We start from the raw sequence: 18460 nt of genomic DNA on the forward strand, positions 1-18460 counted from the left end.
TTGAACAGTAGATATTTTAAAGGCATGTGATTAGCAGAGCAAGTATTGACTTTGGTGCGTGGATTTGAATGGCCATGCATTTTTTTGCTCTTCTCTGCCAAAAGTCTGTTTCTCCTTGAGGGCGTGTTGAGATGATCTGCAGCACTTTCAGATTGGATCGATTCTCTCTTCGCTCACTTAATTGTCGCTGCCGCCGCATCATTGTCATTGACAAAAATCCATCAGTAATGGTGTTGATGTGTCATTGTAACAGAGGTTGTGACCGTACATACTTCAACTATACAATGTATATACATCGATCACGCGCTATATGAGAACCAGCTACCCTTTTTAACTTTGTAGCTAATAAATCCTGGATCCTGGCATTCACATGGATCTGGATTCCTAGATATTTTATAGCAGGGTACTCATTTTAAGTAGATTTTCTCAATCAGGCTGTTGTTTTAAGTTATTAAAACCCTTAACCTATATAACACCCACACACCGTGTACCCTCCAATCCAGATCAGCCCTCTTTACGGACCCCTGCGGGGAGGCATCTCCATCACCATCCGTGGTTCCAACCTTGGCATCCACAAGGAAGACATTAAAAGCATCACTGTAGCCAAACAGCCCTGCATCCATCAGGAGGAGAAGTACTCTGTTTCCACAAGGTAATAAACACAAATCTTAATGTGAAGTATTTATCCATAGTTTATGAGCGTCCGTGCACACAGTCTTATTGTTGTTTGCTGGATAGTTTTATCCAAAGCCAAAGTTGTGATTAGGTTGTCAGGTAAAGAGTGCTTTGATTCTCCTTGAGGGTAATGTGTGTATATGGGATGGCATATTTTAAGTAGCTCATTATAGCGCTGTATTGATCTGTAGGTCCCCAGATGCAGGTTGATTCAGAAACACAATTACTCTTTTAAAAGGGGATTGCATTGGAGAAAGGGAATTCAGATCATTTTCTTTAAAAAAAAAAAAAAACAGTACATATAGAGCAATTTATTCAAAATTCTAAAAGGTACAGCAGCAATATTAAAGAACTATACTTCACATGTTATAGCCCACGATCCACAGCAAAATGTTGACTAGAACTAATCTCATGTAGTATTTTAGTGCTTCATTCAAAGAGGCTTAATTCTGATGCAACGATGTGCAAGCTGCGCTTTGCTGCTGTAGATGCACAATTCTGTATTGTTTAACTAAAACTGTCTGAGCAGTTTACAGGGAAAATGTCTCCTTGGTGTGTGATGGGATTCTGGTTAAGCAGAAGACCCAAATGATTACTGAAGCTTGATGGAGGAGAAAAGAGCTGAGCAGTACAAGTTCAATTTGTTTATGGACACGGAAAGACTGAGGCAACATGAATAAATGGAGAAGCTGCTGTTAGTCTGGTTAAAACAATAATAAATAAAAAGCTCGATTAGGTCAGGTTTATTCAAGACACACTTGGTCATTGCATACGCATGTTGGTTACACTCATTGGCAGCTTGCTAGTATAAAACACGTCATTCCAATCCAAAAGCCAATGATCACAGAATTTGACAGACTAAAACTATTGTGTAATGTGAGATTAATATTCTATAACAAGTGTCACCCAATCCTGGTTCCTCGTGGACATTTGCCCTGCATGTTTTAGATGTTACCATCCTCCAACACACCTGATTCAAAGGGTCAGCTCGTCATCGGGCTCTGCAAAAGCCCGATAACAACCCGTTCATTTGAATCAGGTGTTTTGTGTGTCTAAAACATGCAGCAGCACAGCAGGTTCCTGGGGACCAGGATTGGGAAACACTGTTCTATGACACAGCAAACCAACGCAACATGGCTGTTGTTTTGAACTTTGCCAACCAAGTGCCAAGTTGCATATCCGAATTTCAGACAAAAAGTGACAGCTCTAACCTGTATGCGGAGAAGGAGTGAAGTGAACCAGCCAATAGAAGGAACCACTCCCTCTTCCCTGTGATGCGATTGGTTAAAAGCTGTCCATGGCTGTTATGATGAAAGGTTATGCAATTATTAATCAATAAGAGCAAAACAAAAAATCCTGCTTACTCTACCTTAAACTCTGCGTGACTTCACAGGTATCCTTGACAGCTAAGTAAACTTTGGAAACATTTAATTCTACCCAATGCATTGCATTATATTAGTCTGTAGGTGGTTTTGAATGTAACACCATCTTAAAAAGAAACTGCAGTTGTCAGATACATTTCGTGTGAAGTGAAAAGTTCAACATTTCCTTCGATTTAAGTGGTGAAACATTATAAAATTGTCCTACTGAAAGTTCAGTTACTTCAAAATGAGGGTGTTAGTGCTTGTCTAAATGTACTTTCTACTAAATGATGGTTTTTAAATACTCTCTCTGGGCACTTGGCAGGTGTGTGTGACTGGTGATTGACAGGACCCTCTTTTCGGCTTCGGTGCTACCTGAGTTTGTTGAGATATGTGCCCGCTAAAGCACTGAAAGTGTGCCACGTGGCTCTGCCACAGATTTTTTTTTTTCAGTATTCATACTGCAGGGACCATGTTCCAACTCATCCCAAAGGAACTCGTAATAGGCTGAGTTTTGTCATAAAAACCTCCAAATTGGTGTTTAAAAATGTTCTGTTTATGCAAAAGGTCTATAAAGTAAAAATATATATATATATATATTGTTGCCCCACAGTCTGAACTCTCAACTCCCAATGGGACGGATGTGTGCTTGTGGAGAATTCGTGCCCTGCCATCTGCACGATGGGGCATAAACCCAAAGAATTTGTGAGACTAAGTGGAATGTTTTTCAGCCTTACATCATCCACCTCTGAAGCTTTTGTTCGTTATTGGCTTCAGTTTTACTTGCTGCTTTTACACTGACCTGTTTCCCCCTCAGGACTGCTGCAGACTTGGATGTATTTAGTTTCTTACACAATTCCCAGTCAGCTACAGACATGGCATATGTGAAAAAAAGTTCCCTCAGGGCTGAATTTTTTTTCCTTCAAGTGCCAGCTCGTCTGGTATGAGACATAATATTTCATTCATAGCTGCTAAGTCAATAGCATTTCTTAAACATTAGATTAGCCTTTTTAATATGTCTACACTGTTTTTAGTTCGTTTTTTTTTTTAATTGCCTTGCTTTAACTTCAGTTATGTGCACCTTTTTTTTTTTCTCTCTACATAAACAAAAAGTTTTAATCATCTCAGAGAAACTCTTCCACTATCTGTAGTAATTTGTGAGTAGCTCATTTGAATGCATACATTTGCACAAACATTGCACAAGGCTATCTGTTCCCTTTCAAGGCTGAATATCAAACTCGCAGAGATGAGGTTTGATTTGCAGTCGCTGTTTGGGTTCAGAGAAGCTGCTTAAATTATCACACCAAACACGAACCAGACACAGCTGAATGTTGATTGGGAATATATTGTCAATGATCTTCCCAGACAAAGAATATACATTTTCTTGATCCAGCTTCTCAAGTGTGAGCATTCATTGCGTGTCTTCGAGCCAAATGATTGATCAATTAAATAATCAGCAGATCCATCAATAACGGACACCTATATTTGCCCACAGCAGGGTGCGTCAATACACCAAAGGGAAAAAAATAGAAGACAGAAGGACAAAATATGTCCACACAATTGTCGATGCCTCATCCTTCCACCAAGTTTGGTGCAAATTGGTTAATCAATTTTATGTGGACTCCTATTGAGTAAACAAGCAAACAAATGTACAGAGGTGAAAACATAACCTCCTCGGGGGATAGTGATAGACATAGTCTGAATGTTTTTTCTTATGTTGCTCTTTGTCTATTGATTTGTCTAGTGTGGTGTGTGAGATCGGCCCTGTGGTTCATCTCAGCGAATACTGGGGCGAGGTGGAGGTGGAGGTGAGGGGCGGGAAGAAAGGAATATCCCCCATTCGCTTCACCTTTAGGGTAAGTACTCACACACACAGACATGTCTTAAAGCAGCAGTCATTATGCAGACATAATGTTCTCACTTGTCCCTTACTGGAACCTTAAAGCTGTAGTGCGTATCTTTTTAAATAAAAACAAATGTCTGCTTTATTCAAATCATTGTCAAGTGAGTTCACACAATGCTGATTAAGCCGAATGGCTCCACATGACGCATTTAAATCTCATGTATCCTGGCAACATTACCACGCCGCACACAGGAAGTGATTTGTTTCATGTCAAGATAGGCGAGTAAGATAAGTGAAACAGCTGCAAACAGCTTGGGAGTATGACTGAAAACCCAAAGAAGCGGCCACAAAAAGTTTCAGAAGTTCAAAAAAAAAAAAACCTGTTATTCAGCAGTTTGATGGGATGAATGCTTTTTATCCCTGCCCATCCCTGCTCTGCTGGTGTATGCACACAAACGCTCCCTCAGTCTCAGGTCTGATCCTATTGGTCGACAGAGCCGGATTTCAGATGAAGGCTACTGAACTACAAATACTCATGAAGAACCAACCGAGGCGTAATCCAAACAGCATCGACAATAACAAAGATGACCAAAAGTTACACACTGCAGCTTCAGCCTCAGCAACCACGTTGTGAGGAACTAGAATAGAAAGACCATAAAAATAAAAGATGTGTGTACAGTGTACACACACATGCACATACTAATACAAGCATCACATCTGCCTCAATTTGCTGAGAAAACATTCAGACGGAGTGCTCCCCTGTGGGGAATCTTTAGTGGAGGCACAGTGATGAAAAGCCCGTTAAATAGCGATGCTGCAACCTGTTAGCTGCGAGTATTAGAGAGAAGGGGAGAATGACTGCACTGCATCTGGTTAGAGAGGAGTGCATACAAACTCTGCCCTTTCTTACAATTAATTAATATTGCAGCGTGACTGCGTGTAGGTGCTCCTGTACATGCAGCTTGAATGACATGCTTTGTTGTGCTCTGATAAGGCGGTTTGTGCAGACATGTTAGAGATCGTTACAAATATCAGCTGAATCCTTGTGCCTCTTGGGCGTTGGGTGAATTTGTGTTATACTCGGTGACACCCTTTCTCTCTCCAGGACCCAATTCCTGAGTCGGTGAAACCTGCCAGGGGTCCTAAAGCAGGGGGAACCCTCATTACAATATCTGGGCGATTTCTGGACACTGGCAGTAAGGAGGATGTCCAGGTTACCATTGGAGGGGTGAACTGTACTGTGTAAGCATTTCATTCCTCAGTAATTGCCACACAAAGACCACTTCAGTTTTAAATCCTTCCCTTAGGTTGAATATAGCTTGTTATTCACACATGGATTTCTCTGCAAATTCTACCATATGCACACTTATGACTAGTATATATATATATTTGGTGTAGAAATGAAATTGACCTTAATATTGGAGCATAAGCTTGATTTCCTTTTTTACCTTTACCATTTGCCTTTGCCGTTGTGACCATGAGTGTTCTGTCAAAATCAGCCCACGGTGACATTTTAGGCACAGGTAACAGAAAATAACGAGCTAGAGAAGCAGCAAAGCCAGGATTTAACAAGCTGTCAGGCTGCTGCCATGTTGGCTTCCACTGCGTAGTGACCTTGTGTGGCCTCCACTCCTCCAGCCAGCCAGTGCTGAGTTATGTCCTTGTCTTGGCAGGGAGCGTTTCGGAGCAGAGATCACCTGCAGGACAGGAGAATATCGAGCAGATAAGGTGCCCTCTGACCCTCTCAACATCGCAGTGAAGTATGGGAAGAGCTTCACAGCTGCCATTCCGAATTCTTTCCAGTTCTTGGAAAATCCCAACATTCTGGACCATCAACCCAAAGGAAGCTTTGCTTGGTCAGTGTAATGTTGCAGCTTGTGTGTCTTTTACCTCCAAAGAGTTTATGATATTCTTTGGTTTAATGCAGCTTGTCACTTTGTAATTGACAGGGTTTTTGGTGTGTGTTGTTTGGCACGTTTAGTTTTAACTGGCATGGCTCAAGGAAACATGGGTTCACAGGATAAACACCTTGATAGTTCTCTGGTTTTGGTTAGAATGAGTTGGTTTTGGGTAAAACTTTTCATCACAAGTGTCACAAGTTCATGTTTGCCAATACTAAAGTTGATACCCGGACACCTTTTAAAAGCAATTGTTCGTATGTTATACTAATACTGTAATGGTATGTGTTAGTATCTTAATACTAACATTTAGTGCAAGTTATCAAAAACACAGTTTTCTTGGAGCATCAGATGGTTTAAATGGAATACAAAGTAAAGTAAACTTTACTACACTGATAAAGGGATTAAGTTGTGGAACATATAAGTTTATACTTCTGCCTATGTGACGAGAAGGAAATATAAATGTGTTATGTAAAAAACAAAAAGGTGAATGTTGAGCACGTTCCAAATAAACAATCTATACTAAACTAACTAAACTAAAAAAAACATGAACTCAAAACTACATTACAGTATACTGTATGCTGTAAATAAGCTGTAGAAAGCTAATTTTCCACCATTCTTTATTCTGAAGTTTTTATTTCCCAAACATCTACAACATGTGATGGTGTGATGCTGCAAAGGTTTCTCGTGCCATGAAATATTTCATTTTTAAAAGTTTGATCCAAGAGTTGCTAAGAATGACTGTGCGTGCTAATAATATTTTTCATAATGATGTTTGGAAAAGAGGGTACAAATAATAGCCTTTTCATGTTGTAACCAATTGCTTGATGATGACGATAAAAATGGATGCATTAGATGGTCACCCAGCTTTTATGTGCAACTGAAACCCGACTGCATATGTAGTGATTAGGCACACGTGGAGCGCTAGCAGGCTAAACCAATTTGTTTTCATCTCCAGTAAAAGTACCCCAGGTGCACTTTAAGAATTGGGATTGTCTTCCTGTAACACTCTCCATGATCCTATCTTTGTGTTGCCAGGTGCAGTCTGCTCATATATGTTTGTGTGTTTCTTGTAGTGGAGGGAGGAACATCGTGGTGACCGGCTCCGGTTTTGACCTGATCCAGACAGCTGTATTAATGGTCCAAGGAGGCAACACAACATCATTTGAGGTATCGCTGTGTTCCTTATTCATCCTATCTCTGGCCACCTCTAATGGCTATCTTTGATTTGCCCTCCACACATTTTGTCTTAACTGTCTCTTCCCTGTGATTCTTTTTCTCCAATAATTTCTGCTTTTCCCTCTGCTCGACCCATCACAGTGGCAGCACTGTCCATCAATCTGCCACAGGGCATGAACCCAGTCCGTAGTGGTGATACATTGACTCTGTGATGCATTCTGAGTTTGAGACACAACACAGAACATCTCTCTCTCTCTCACACACACACATATGTGTGTACACACAGTATTTACTTTCTCTTTGGTGCCACTAATAAGTGGGATTAAAAAAAAAAAAGACGCACTTTTTTAACTTCCACTCTTACGCAATAAACACCCAAGACCTGTACAACTGCAGATAGCAGTACATCTGTTTCCCCCCCCCCCAAATCTAGCTATGTTTCTCAGCCAGCTTTATCAAGTAGAACTGATTCTGCCAGGGAACTTGAAGGAGTCGCACACACCAGCTTGCCCTCCAGTGTACTGTGCGGTGTTAAGCAGCAGTAATTTTTGTTCATTTCATTTAAAGACCTAGATTTAATACCAGCTTTAAGGTTGCTGAAGATTATGTGTCTGTGCCGTCTTTTACCACTATTCCCAGCCAAGTCCATGGTCTTTGCCACCCAGCGGCCGGGGAGATTTGGAAGGAATTCTGGCAGCCACAAACTAACAGCAGATGTAATATGTTATCTCAAAGGCCTTGGCTGGTCAACATCATTAAGCTTCGCTTGGTTTAAGTCCATCCATTGAACAAGACCCAAATATTTTGAGTCATTATGGTTGTTGGCTTTTGGTTACAACATGTTGATGAGATTGTAGGTCAGAATAGATTGGTTTTTATTTTTTTCAGCATTGAGAATAGTTTTTTTTTACAAAACTATTTTCACTTATTATGTGGCAGGTGTTGTTGTTGTGTTGCTAAGCAGGCCAACTGGAAAAAACTGGCCTGTTTACAGGAGAACAGTGGACATATCAGTTCATATAGGCACAACATCACTGCTCTTACACTTGGAGGTTGACCTCATACGTTTTTATTTATTATGTATTTTTTTTATTATTTATTCTAGGACACAGAACTACGGCTATATAAAGTGTATGACTGTGAAATAACATGTGTGATACTGTTGTAACTAGAGCTGAAACGATTAATTGATTAATCGATTATTAATCAATTACTAAATTAATCGACGACTATTTTGATAATCGATAATCGGTTTGAAGTTTTGTTCATGATTAAAACAAGATTTCTGATTGTTTAAGCTTCTTAAATGTGAATATTTTCTTCATTTCTTTGCTCTGCATAACAAAGAAATCATTAAAAGTGAATCCTTTTGGTTTGAGGACAAAACAAGACATTTGAGAACATCATCATTTCCAGGTTTGACGAACACCGATCAACATTTTTTGATATTTTATGGACCAAACGATTAATCGATTAATCGAGAAAATAATCGACAGATTCATCGATTAGGAAAATAATCGTTAGTTGCAGCTCTAGTTGTAACCTACTGTACCGTCTAAAACCAATGAAAATGCTTTTGACCTATGCTGTTTAATGTTGATAGCAGAACACATTGACCAGACTGCCAATCATGCCTGTCTCCAAATAATTATTGAGTCGGCCTTACGAGTTCATTTTACTATATTTAAAACACTTTTGTATAATCATAGTTGAGTGTCGGTTAGTAAGGAGGAGCACTCCTTTGTTTTCAGTATTTATGAATTCAGGTGAAGACGTGTGTGTATTCACAAATGTCATTCAGTATTGGCGGTGGCTTATTTGTAATTAATAGTTATGTCTCTGATTCTAACACTTTCAGAATGCCCGCGAAAAGAACGACACAGTCATCTGGTTTCAGTCTCCGACAGTGAACCACTCTCTGAACCAGCACCTAAGAACCTACATTAAGCTGGACAACTGTGTGAAGGAACTGAAGCCCTTCGACTACCACCCTGACCCCTCCTTCAACAAACTGACGAAGAAGGTCATCACCGAGGCCAGCATCATCATCGTCACCGTGAGTACGCACCGCACCACACAGCAGTTGTGCGTGTGACAGCGCTCCGTTTCTGAGAAAGTGGCCTCATTTGTGTGAAGTCATTTAGACAAACAGTGTTATTATCTGACTCCAGGATAAACACGGAAAAGATGCTGAACTGCAGTTGCTCCATCACATTTTTGATCCTGAGCAGATTGTATCGTGGACGAAGTGTCACTGCATGAACACAATTATGAAAAATGCACAGAGGCAAATATAAATAATAAATTCCATTTGGTAAACATTAGTTTTAGCTCTTTTAAACATGTAAAGACCTATTTCTTAACGTTAGGGTTCAGGTTTTAATGTCATTAAAGAATGAGGTCATGTTTCTGAAATGGGAAAATTGGGACTTTCTGTCACATTATTGGATAATTTTACCTCCTAAGGACTGAAAAGGATTTGCAGCAGCACACATTGAAATTAAAATACTCCATACTTTATTATCACTTATTTGATCATGTTCAGGTTGAGCTTAAATTCTACACAAGCACTACATAAAACATAGCAATATAATTTTCTAGGAGCAGAAATAAGACGCTGAAGCTAAAGAATTTGAAGGATTAATTGATGATCAGTATGGCCCAGAGTCCCTCTTATTGTCAGCTACGGTACTATTTTATGTCACCTTCAGGATATAAAGTGTTTTCTCCTGAGGATTCTATGTGTGAGCACATTTTAGATAAATTAGATGGAAAGGCATCTGCAAGAAAAAGCTCTGAAGCTTTTTCAATTACTCTTCTGCTGTAGCTATTTTCACCTTTCCTATATTCCAGGCTGCATTACGATAATTGAAAGTATGTCCGTAGATATAGAAGTGTGCTGTTGAATCTGAAAGTGTATTCTGCAGTGCCAGAGCTGTGGGATTCACTGGAGCTGTGCCTAAAGTGACTTGAAGAAGAAATTACTTACGCGCTCACAATGACTATAATCTTAATCTCTCTAATTACTTTTGGCACTCATGGTGGAAGAGTGAAGCACTGTTATAAATTTTCCACCCATTACAAATGAATACGCTTGCAATAATGTTTTTAATACACAACATACGATGTGTCTTGTTAGTTTATTAATACAGCGACGCACTCCCCCTGCCTCTGTGTCACGCAATCACGACTCTTGGAAAATGACAGTCACTTTCCCACCTGCAGGGACGGGGATTCTCCAAAGCCATGACGGCCAAAGAGGCTCAAGCGTATGTGGGTGATGTTTCGTGTCTAGTCAACACACTTCAGGATGACAAGCTGTTCCTGGACCCACCGTCCACCACACCCCGCGCTCGTTCCAGACGCCACCGCAGAGACACCAGGCCTGAGCTGCTGGATCTAACGGTCAGATCACAAGTAGTCAGACGATGGAAAAAAAAAAATGCTTACATTCTTTATTAATACACTGCACAAAATACTGCATTATAAGTAAATGTCATCGCAATGTAAATGTTTTGAGTGTTTGTTACTATGTGTTATTGTGATGGGCATTTTACATTTCACTTTGATGATGCATATTTTGTCCAAGCAGTACTCAAAACCCTTTAAGAGACACTACAAATGTTTCAATTTAAAATCATTCATTTGAGATATTAGAACCATAAAATGTTGACTGAAATTATTTTCTATTTTCTATTTTTCTATTCTAGTTATGCAAGTCCATCTTTTGTTATTTATTGTAATAAAATAAATATAGTGCCCTGTCATGACAGAAGTTAAGTCAGGGCATTGAGAGAACCCTTTTAACAAGTAGAAACTTAACTGATGTTGATCAGATATGAATGCATTCACTCAGAGAAATTAGCTCAGAGCATCATTGAAAATAGCATAACTGGGGGATTGTTCAAGCCTGAGCCTGCCCTAACCTTTATATATATATAAAAAAAAAGAATTTCTGCCTCTTGAAACTAAAATGGAACATGGTTGCAGAGGAACACACACGGGAAAGGCTCCACCTCCTACTCTCTCTCTAAGAACTGCTGCATTGTAGGAGTACGATCTTGAAGTGGGTTAATAGGGAACAAAAGTATATACTGTCTTGGCTTAATCTACATCAAACCACCACATTTTACTGATAAGCTGATAAAATTAACACTAGTTAGTACTCAGATTATGAGAAAACACTCTGAGCATGTACAGACTCATGCATGCATAAATCTTCATTACTCCAGGTGTGTCCTCTGTAATGCTTGAGACTTTTTTTTTTTTTTTTTCAATGGCTGCATAATTTTCCTCCGGCCTTACAGGCCCTTATAATTATATTTAATTATAGCCGAGCTGCGACTGTGATGAATACCGTTAGCACTTCTCACTTGCTCTAAGTAAGCTGTTGTTTTACGTCTATGGCTGCGCTCTGTATTAAAAAGTTACACCAGAGCACTATCAATTATACCTACATTTAAAAGAAGTGTGATTTTTAAAAGTGGCAGACTGAATACATTTATGCTGAACACTGCTGCAGCACTGTGAAAAGACTAAAATGTCCTGCAGGTGTTATGGCAAAACTGTGGACAATTATGTAGATTCTCCTCAGTCCCCCGTTTCCTCTCTAACTGTTGAACCTTTTCCTTTGACACCGACCTAAACAGATCACTGGTGAAAATGCAGTGAGCGCTTGCAGATAATAAAATTCCCTCTCTGTGTTTATCCACAGATCAAGTTTGGGAAGGGAGAGTGGGTGGTCGGCTCGGTGCAATACGAGAGTAGGAGTGAGTCGTCACTTTACATCATCATCCCTGCTGTCATTGTGCCCATGCTGCTAATCATTGCTATCTCTGTCTACTGCTATAGGTAAGTTGAGCTCTTAACGTCACATGCAGTGTGAGAAAAATTAAGTGTGCTCTTTTTTCTTTTTTAAATTGCATTTTATAGCAGAGGAGCTGTAGAACTGCTGTGTTTCGACCTTAGACAGTGAAATATCTCACAGTAGTCGCTCTTTAGGACAAACACTCTTGCTGTTGGCTGATAAACTGTCCATTTTAATCCCTTAAATTGCATTCAAGTGATTTAGACTCTTAGCCCCTGTATGTGTAACAAATAATAACAATATTTGCAAAATCAATCATCCTATTTGATGTGAGTTAATTTTTTCTAACAGTATGTTTGGGATAATTTGGGTCATAGAGAGAGTAGCTCCCTGTTTGAGCTATGAACTAATTTGAAGGGGTACGTTGTTCTGCAACGTTTTATATAATGTTACAAGTAGCTGGGGGGGGGGGGGGGGGGGGGCTTCCTTATATAACATCACTTTAAATCATTACGATGTTCTGTTGATTTGAATTGCTGGAGAATGGCTCACCTTGCATGATTAGTGTGCTTTGTCCAAGTGGTCTCGAAAGGGAAAAGTCAAATAATGAAGAGAGTAATTACAGTTCACACATGATCAATAAACATTATTATCTCTTGGGTCAATGTTGCATGTAAGTGTCAACTAGTATTAAGGGAACATTAATAGTATTTTAAAAAGTATTTTCAATTCCCTGTATTCAAAACATAAAAATTCAAGCCTTTCTCAAACTCTACTCTTTCACTAATTCTCTCTTTGTCGCGTCTTGCGTTACACCTCCAATAACACATGTAAACATTTCATCAAATTTAAATCTAAATACTCATGGAATATCTGTGAAACTCAAGTTCTCAACTAAATGTGTCACTTATCTTCACTGATTTAAAGCATGTAGTGTTTGACTGAAAATGAAACACGAATCTTTGCATTAATGACACGTGCGCTGCATCTGTCTCTTCAGGAGAAAGAGTCAGCAGGCAGAGAGAGAGTACGAGAAGGTGAAACACCAGCTCGAGAACCTGGAGGAGAGCGTGCGAGACCGCTGCAAGAAAGAATTCACAGGTGATGACAGCGAAATTGCATAAAACCTAAGTGACAGTATCATTAATGCTCATCAAAGGATCCATGTCTCTGAGCTACTATTATGTAATGAATCGCCTCGTGGCTCTGATTACATTTCTTTGATGCATTGTGCTGCTGTGAATTGAATAATGTCTCCACCTTAATATTATGTTATCATTATGTGGAGCAGTAATGGAAAACTATTTTGTCATTACTGAATTCATGTTACCGTCAAGGCAATGTTTAGAACAGCATGCTTTCAAGGCCATCCATAATCTTGCCCCTCCGTATCTGTCCAACCTGGTCCACATTGACACCCCCCCCCCCCCGCTCCCTCAGATCCTTCTCTTCTCTCCACCTCACTGTCCCCTCCATCTGCCTCGCCATCACGGGGAGCAGTGCATTCAGCTGCTCTGCTCCCCAGCTCTGGAACTCATCCGTAATTTATTTCCAAATCCAGACTCAAAATCCACCCGTTTAAAAGTGGCATACACACTTTCAACTATCTCTGCACACTCTCATTCCTCACTGTCTTTCACCCTGTCACCATGCTCACCATATTCCGTATGCTTTTATGCTTTCAGTGTCCTTGAGCGCCTTCAAATAAAATGTATTATATATTATTATTACTATAATAATTTATTGGACACAACAACAGGAACGAGGATTTATTTAGTTGTTTCCGTCTCTCAGACTTGATGATAGAGATGGAGGACCACACCAACGACCTGAGCGAGGGACGAATCCCCTTCCTGGACTACAAGACCTACACAGACCGCGTCTTCTTCCTACCGTCTAAGGATGGCGCCAACGATGTGATGATAACAGGGAAGCTGGACATCCCACAGTCTCGAAGGGCCACAGTGACCCAGTCACTCAACCAGTTTTCCAACCTCCTGAACTCCAAGACCTTCCTCATTAATGTAATTACACTTCTCACTGTAGAACTTCTGTGTCTGCTGTGAAACTGTCTTGAACAATTTAACTGGCAGTTTCAATATGTACATGCTGGGCTGCAATCACAGGTGCCACATCTGTAATAATCTCAGTCATTCAGCTCTCATATAGATTTAAAGGAAACTCAATATAAATGCTTTAATGGAGTTCTCCCAGTATGCCGTTCAATGCAACAATATGTCTACTTTAAGTGTTATTATGACAGTTTATGGCCTGGAGGCATAGGGCTGTAGCTGCACACGTAATCGTCCTTAAGGATAAATTTGCGGGTGGTTTTTCCTGATAGGTAATACGAGGGAAAAGAAATTGCACCAGCCTTTTCCTTTGTTAGTTAGGTTAGCTTCTATTTGACATTCAAAAGCATGAATCTACTTCCCACAGCGGCAATGGCGCACACTTACCTACATGTGTGTAAGCTTTCAAAACTTGTCATGAGCATAGTTGCTGTGACTGTAAGGTCCTTTATACCTATTTTAAATGCAGGCAGTCTTCCCATGAATGGAGGACTGAGTAATGTTTTCGTTAGCGGTGAACAGCGTTGGAAGTGAGAAGCAGAAGACATAGCGGGGGACATGGGAGACGTGTGAAGATTCCTAATAATACAGTACTGCTGGCACAGAGACGGCCTCTGAGGTGTTAACTTCATGTGTGGGTGATTCCTCTGCTACTAATTGGTATATTTCGTAAGTTAGAATGTTTTAAAAGGCACAACTAAATGTACCTTGATAATTAACACTAGTCTCTTAATTATTGAAAAGCACATTGTGTTGGATGAACTTCTGCACGTGTACGCATCATCGTGATGATTCATTTTGCTCGTCATTTCGCTTGCTGTACCCACTTTGTGTGTGTGTGTGTAGTTTATCCGCACCCTGGAACGTAGTCATGACTTCAACGCCAGGGCAAAGGTGTACTTTGCGTCTCTGCTGACTGTGGCTCTGCATGGCAAACTGGAATATTACACCGACATTATGAGGACACTGATGCTGGAGCTGATGGAGGAATATGTCCACAGCAAGAACCCCAAACTCATGCTGCGCAGGTGAGTGAGGATTTACTACTGGTCCACTCGCAATCAAAATATCACTTTATATCTGTTGCGAATAAGTCTGGTCCCAGGTGACATTAGTGTCTCTGAGTCCATGCGTCTCAGCAACTATTTGATAGATTGCCATGAGGATTTTTTACAGATGTTTTCCCTTTTCGCAGTTTACCCAATATTTTACTGCCAAATACCTGATTTAGGAGAGCTGGGAATTGATATCTCAGGATCTGGTCGACTGTTTCTTCCTGTTCTCTTTTAGTTTCCTTTTCTCCAAGTACCGTAGTTCACTGTGGAAAAAAAAGCTTAATCTATTCCAGTCTTCCTCTTTCTGTTTCTCCTTCTATGATGTTTTTTCTTCCCCTCTTTGGAGTTAAACTATTCTGTCACTTTCCTATTTGTTTTCTTTTAATGTAACTTTTGGCCAATGGGTTGCAGGCTTTTCTTGAGGCCAATGATGCTTTTGATTTCCCTGAAAACAGAAAACAAATGATATTGGTTTTCCAAGAGTTGCCTCAGACGCATACATACAGTGTGGTTTAAATTAAATTAAATCAGAATCTACTTTCATCAACATAACTTTTGCCCTCAGTACTCAAGTCAACATATAAAATATCTCAGATTTTTTAATAATAGCAATTTTCTCCAAGAGAATAGATCAAAACATTTAAAAAACCAAAAAGTCTCAAATCATCCTTCGTCTGGCATTTAATCATAACTTGGTCCTGATACTACTCATAATTTCTTTTTCTACACACGAATAATGTTGTAAGCATTCAACTGCCCAATTTGTTTCAAACACAGAGCCTGAAGGAAAGACTGTCGAGCATGTTGCTGTGGTCTTCCTCCTTTACTCTTGTCTTCACTGTAATGATCACGACAAGGTCAAGTCATCCACTGACAGCTGTTTCACCTCCCACAGCAGGACCCACTTGTCTGACAGGACAGTGGCCCATCGCTGCTGGGAGGGGGGGCGGGGGATGGGGGGGCTATGTGATCTGCACTGTTTGCTGTGCTGAGGCACACTGTGACTTGCTGTTATGCAATGTACACATCTTAATTATCCCCCAATGGAGAGGCTTATTATGCTGATTAGGCCATTGTGCCAACAGAGCCACCCTTACACACAAGAAGTCTAATTAGGCAGGCGACAGCTAAAGCTAACACCCCCCCCCACCAGTGGATATCTGACATTAGGGATGGCCGATCTGTCAAGTAGCTGGTGTCATGAGTTTTTCAATAAAAAGCCATTGATGAGCTGTGCAAGAAATGTCCCTAGTTTATGCTGTAGGGAACATGCGACTGTCTCATTCTTAACAGGGTGAAATGAAAGCTTATAGATTGTGAATTTAAGTTGCATGATGTGAAAAACCTTATATGAGATATAGTATATATATATATTTGTTCCAGGTCAGAGACGGTGGTGGAGAGGATGCTCTGTAACTGGATGTCTATCTGCCTTTACCAGTTTTTGAAGGTATGGAGTTATCGGTCATTTACAGTGTATCAAATGTAGAATATGATGAATGATGTGTTAACTGATTGAATATTTTGAAACAGTTTTGCTTTGGATGTATGATGTGTAATTTTCTTCTCAGCAAAAATGTATATCATGGTTCTCAGGCAGTTCAAACGCATATCATTTTTTAAATGGGTCATGAACGTTTTAATTAATACAGATAACATTTATTTTGACGTACTACAGCTCTAAACCCTGGGCTCAGTTTCAGGATTTCTCCATTTTTTTCATGATCGTCAGTATTGATAGCGTGCATTTATCCGTCTTCTAAACTGCTAATCACAACAATTAGTTTGTTTACAACATCTGTGGCAACGTCTAAATGGCTTTGTGTGTGTGTGTGTGTGTAACAGGACTCTGCTGGCGAACCCTTGTATAAATTGTTCCGCGCCATCAAGCACCAGATCGAGAAAGGACCTGTGGACGCCAGAGTGAAGAAAGCCAAGTACACTCTCAATGATACAGGCCTGTTGGGCGACGACGTAGAGTACTCTGTCCTGGTGAGATGGACAACACACACGCGCGCGCACACACACACACGCACGCACACAGAGACAGACAAACAATCGGCACGTGTAAAATCTCCCCAGTCAGAAAAAATTGCAATCACTGCTGCTTCGAGTGCTGTTGTCTGCTGTATGAGCAACACAAACACACATACAGTGCAGTTGCTATAGTAACCACAAAAAAAAAAGAAAGAAAAAAAAACCCAGGCAACCGCCTGCCTTTGTGTGACATCCATTTTCAGTGTCAGTGTTCTCGGCTCGAAAAAATGACACAAGCAGCACATTCCAGTATCGCAGTGAGATGCATGACTTGGGCTGAAAGTACTACAAGTCGCTACAAGCGTAGAGTACAAGCCACCTTTACAACGCCTTTGACCTTTCAACCTGCTCCTGCTCTGTAACCACTTTGGCAGCTTTCAGGAGTCAGGAAACGCCTGCATGTCTCACATTGGCATTGTGTTTCAATAATGGGAGCTAATTTGAGCACAGCTGTTTTCAGTTAAAGTGAGCACAAATAAAAAGACCCAGGGGTATTGCCGAAGTCTCGGACAATTATCAAATTAGACTGAATTACATGTCTCCCGTTGAGATGGATCGCCTCCTGTGATTGAATAACGGAGGGAGAAAGAGTGTAATGAGCATGATTTCACAGGCAGTGTTTCTTGTTTGCCTTAATTCACATTCTGTTTTTCTCATTCCCTTGAAATGCAAAAGAGGCTCGCGAGGTTAATATTCAGAATGACTCGTCTGCTCCATTGTTTGAGTCTGTAGAGTGGTCAGTGAAGTTATTTCTGACAGAGTGACAGAGTGTGGGAGGTGAGGCGGGTCAGAGTGTGCTCCCACTGAGTCTTGGTCATTAGCTGGTCAAGGTGACAGGAGTCCTCCCCTCCCTCAGCAGGAAACTCTCCCCTGAGTTGCCAACATGCTGAGTGTGTGTGTGTGTGTGTGTGCTTTTAGAAACAAGGTTACCATGGAGACAACATCCCAGTAGAGCAGGATGTATGTACGTAAGTGTACATTAGTGGCTGGCTGGGTGCTCTGGCCATGTTTAAACCCCTGAATGTGTTGTTTGTGTGTAGGTATACAGTCCACGTGTGTATGTGGTCTTAATGTGTGTGTGTGTTTGTTTGTTTGTTTGTTTGTTGTTTTCTCAGACGGTGCAAGTCCTGGTGCACGGCGAGGGTCCAGATGTCACGCCCGTCAAGGTGCTGAACTGTGACACCATCTCACAGGTGAAAGAGAAGATAATAGAGCAGGTGTACAGGAACCTGCCTTACTCCCAGCGGCCCAAGGTCGACAGCGTGACGCTGGGTGAGTAAAAGTACAGTAGACCATCCTAAAAGAACTGGTAAAAATGTCTGGTATTGATGACTAATATAGCAGTAATGCTGAAATAGAAGCTTTCGATCTGAATGCATTATTATTATTATTACCATTATTATTAGTAGTATTCTTTTTTTTTTTTTTTCTCACTCTTTGTCGGGTAAAAAGAAAAAGCGTTCCTTTTTCAGTCAGCAACATAAAGAAATGCTGTCATTCCAAAACAAAGTTTTACTCACTACTGTAGTCGGA

At 40.5% G+C, this 18460-nt stretch overlaps 1 protein-coding gene across 1 annotated transcript in view; it reads left to right on the top strand.

Moving 5' to 3' along the window:
- The window catches only part of plxnb2b (plexin b2b), a 108727-nt gene that overhangs the window by 80248 nt on the left and 10019 nt on the right, over positions 1-18460 (top strand). Inside the window, exons 15-28 of the mRNA XM_058644898.1 lie at positions 504-652; positions 3781-3892; positions 4985-5121; positions 5553-5735; positions 6854-6947; positions 8815-9012; positions 10182-10361; positions 11671-11807; positions 12764-12864; positions 13558-13787; positions 14682-14863; positions 16274-16340; positions 16736-16882; positions 18043-18199. Of these exons, the coding sequence (XP_058500881.1) occupies positions 504-652; positions 3781-3892; positions 4985-5121; positions 5553-5735; positions 6854-6947; positions 8815-9012; positions 10182-10361; positions 11671-11807; positions 12764-12864; positions 13558-13787; positions 14682-14863; positions 16274-16340; positions 16736-16882; positions 18043-18199 (2074 nt within the window). The remainder of the gene's footprint in view (positions 1-503; positions 653-3780; positions 3893-4984; positions 5122-5552; positions 5736-6853; positions 6948-8814; positions 9013-10181; positions 10362-11670; positions 11808-12763; positions 12865-13557; positions 13788-14681; positions 14864-16273; positions 16341-16735; positions 16883-18042; positions 18200-18460) is intronic.

The sequence above is a fragment of the Solea solea genome, chromosome 12, assembly GCF_958295425.1.
Source record: "Solea solea chromosome 12, fSolSol10.1, whole genome shotgun sequence".
Taxonomy (NCBI): domain Eukaryota; kingdom Metazoa; phylum Chordata; class Actinopteri; order Pleuronectiformes; family Soleidae; genus Solea; species Solea solea.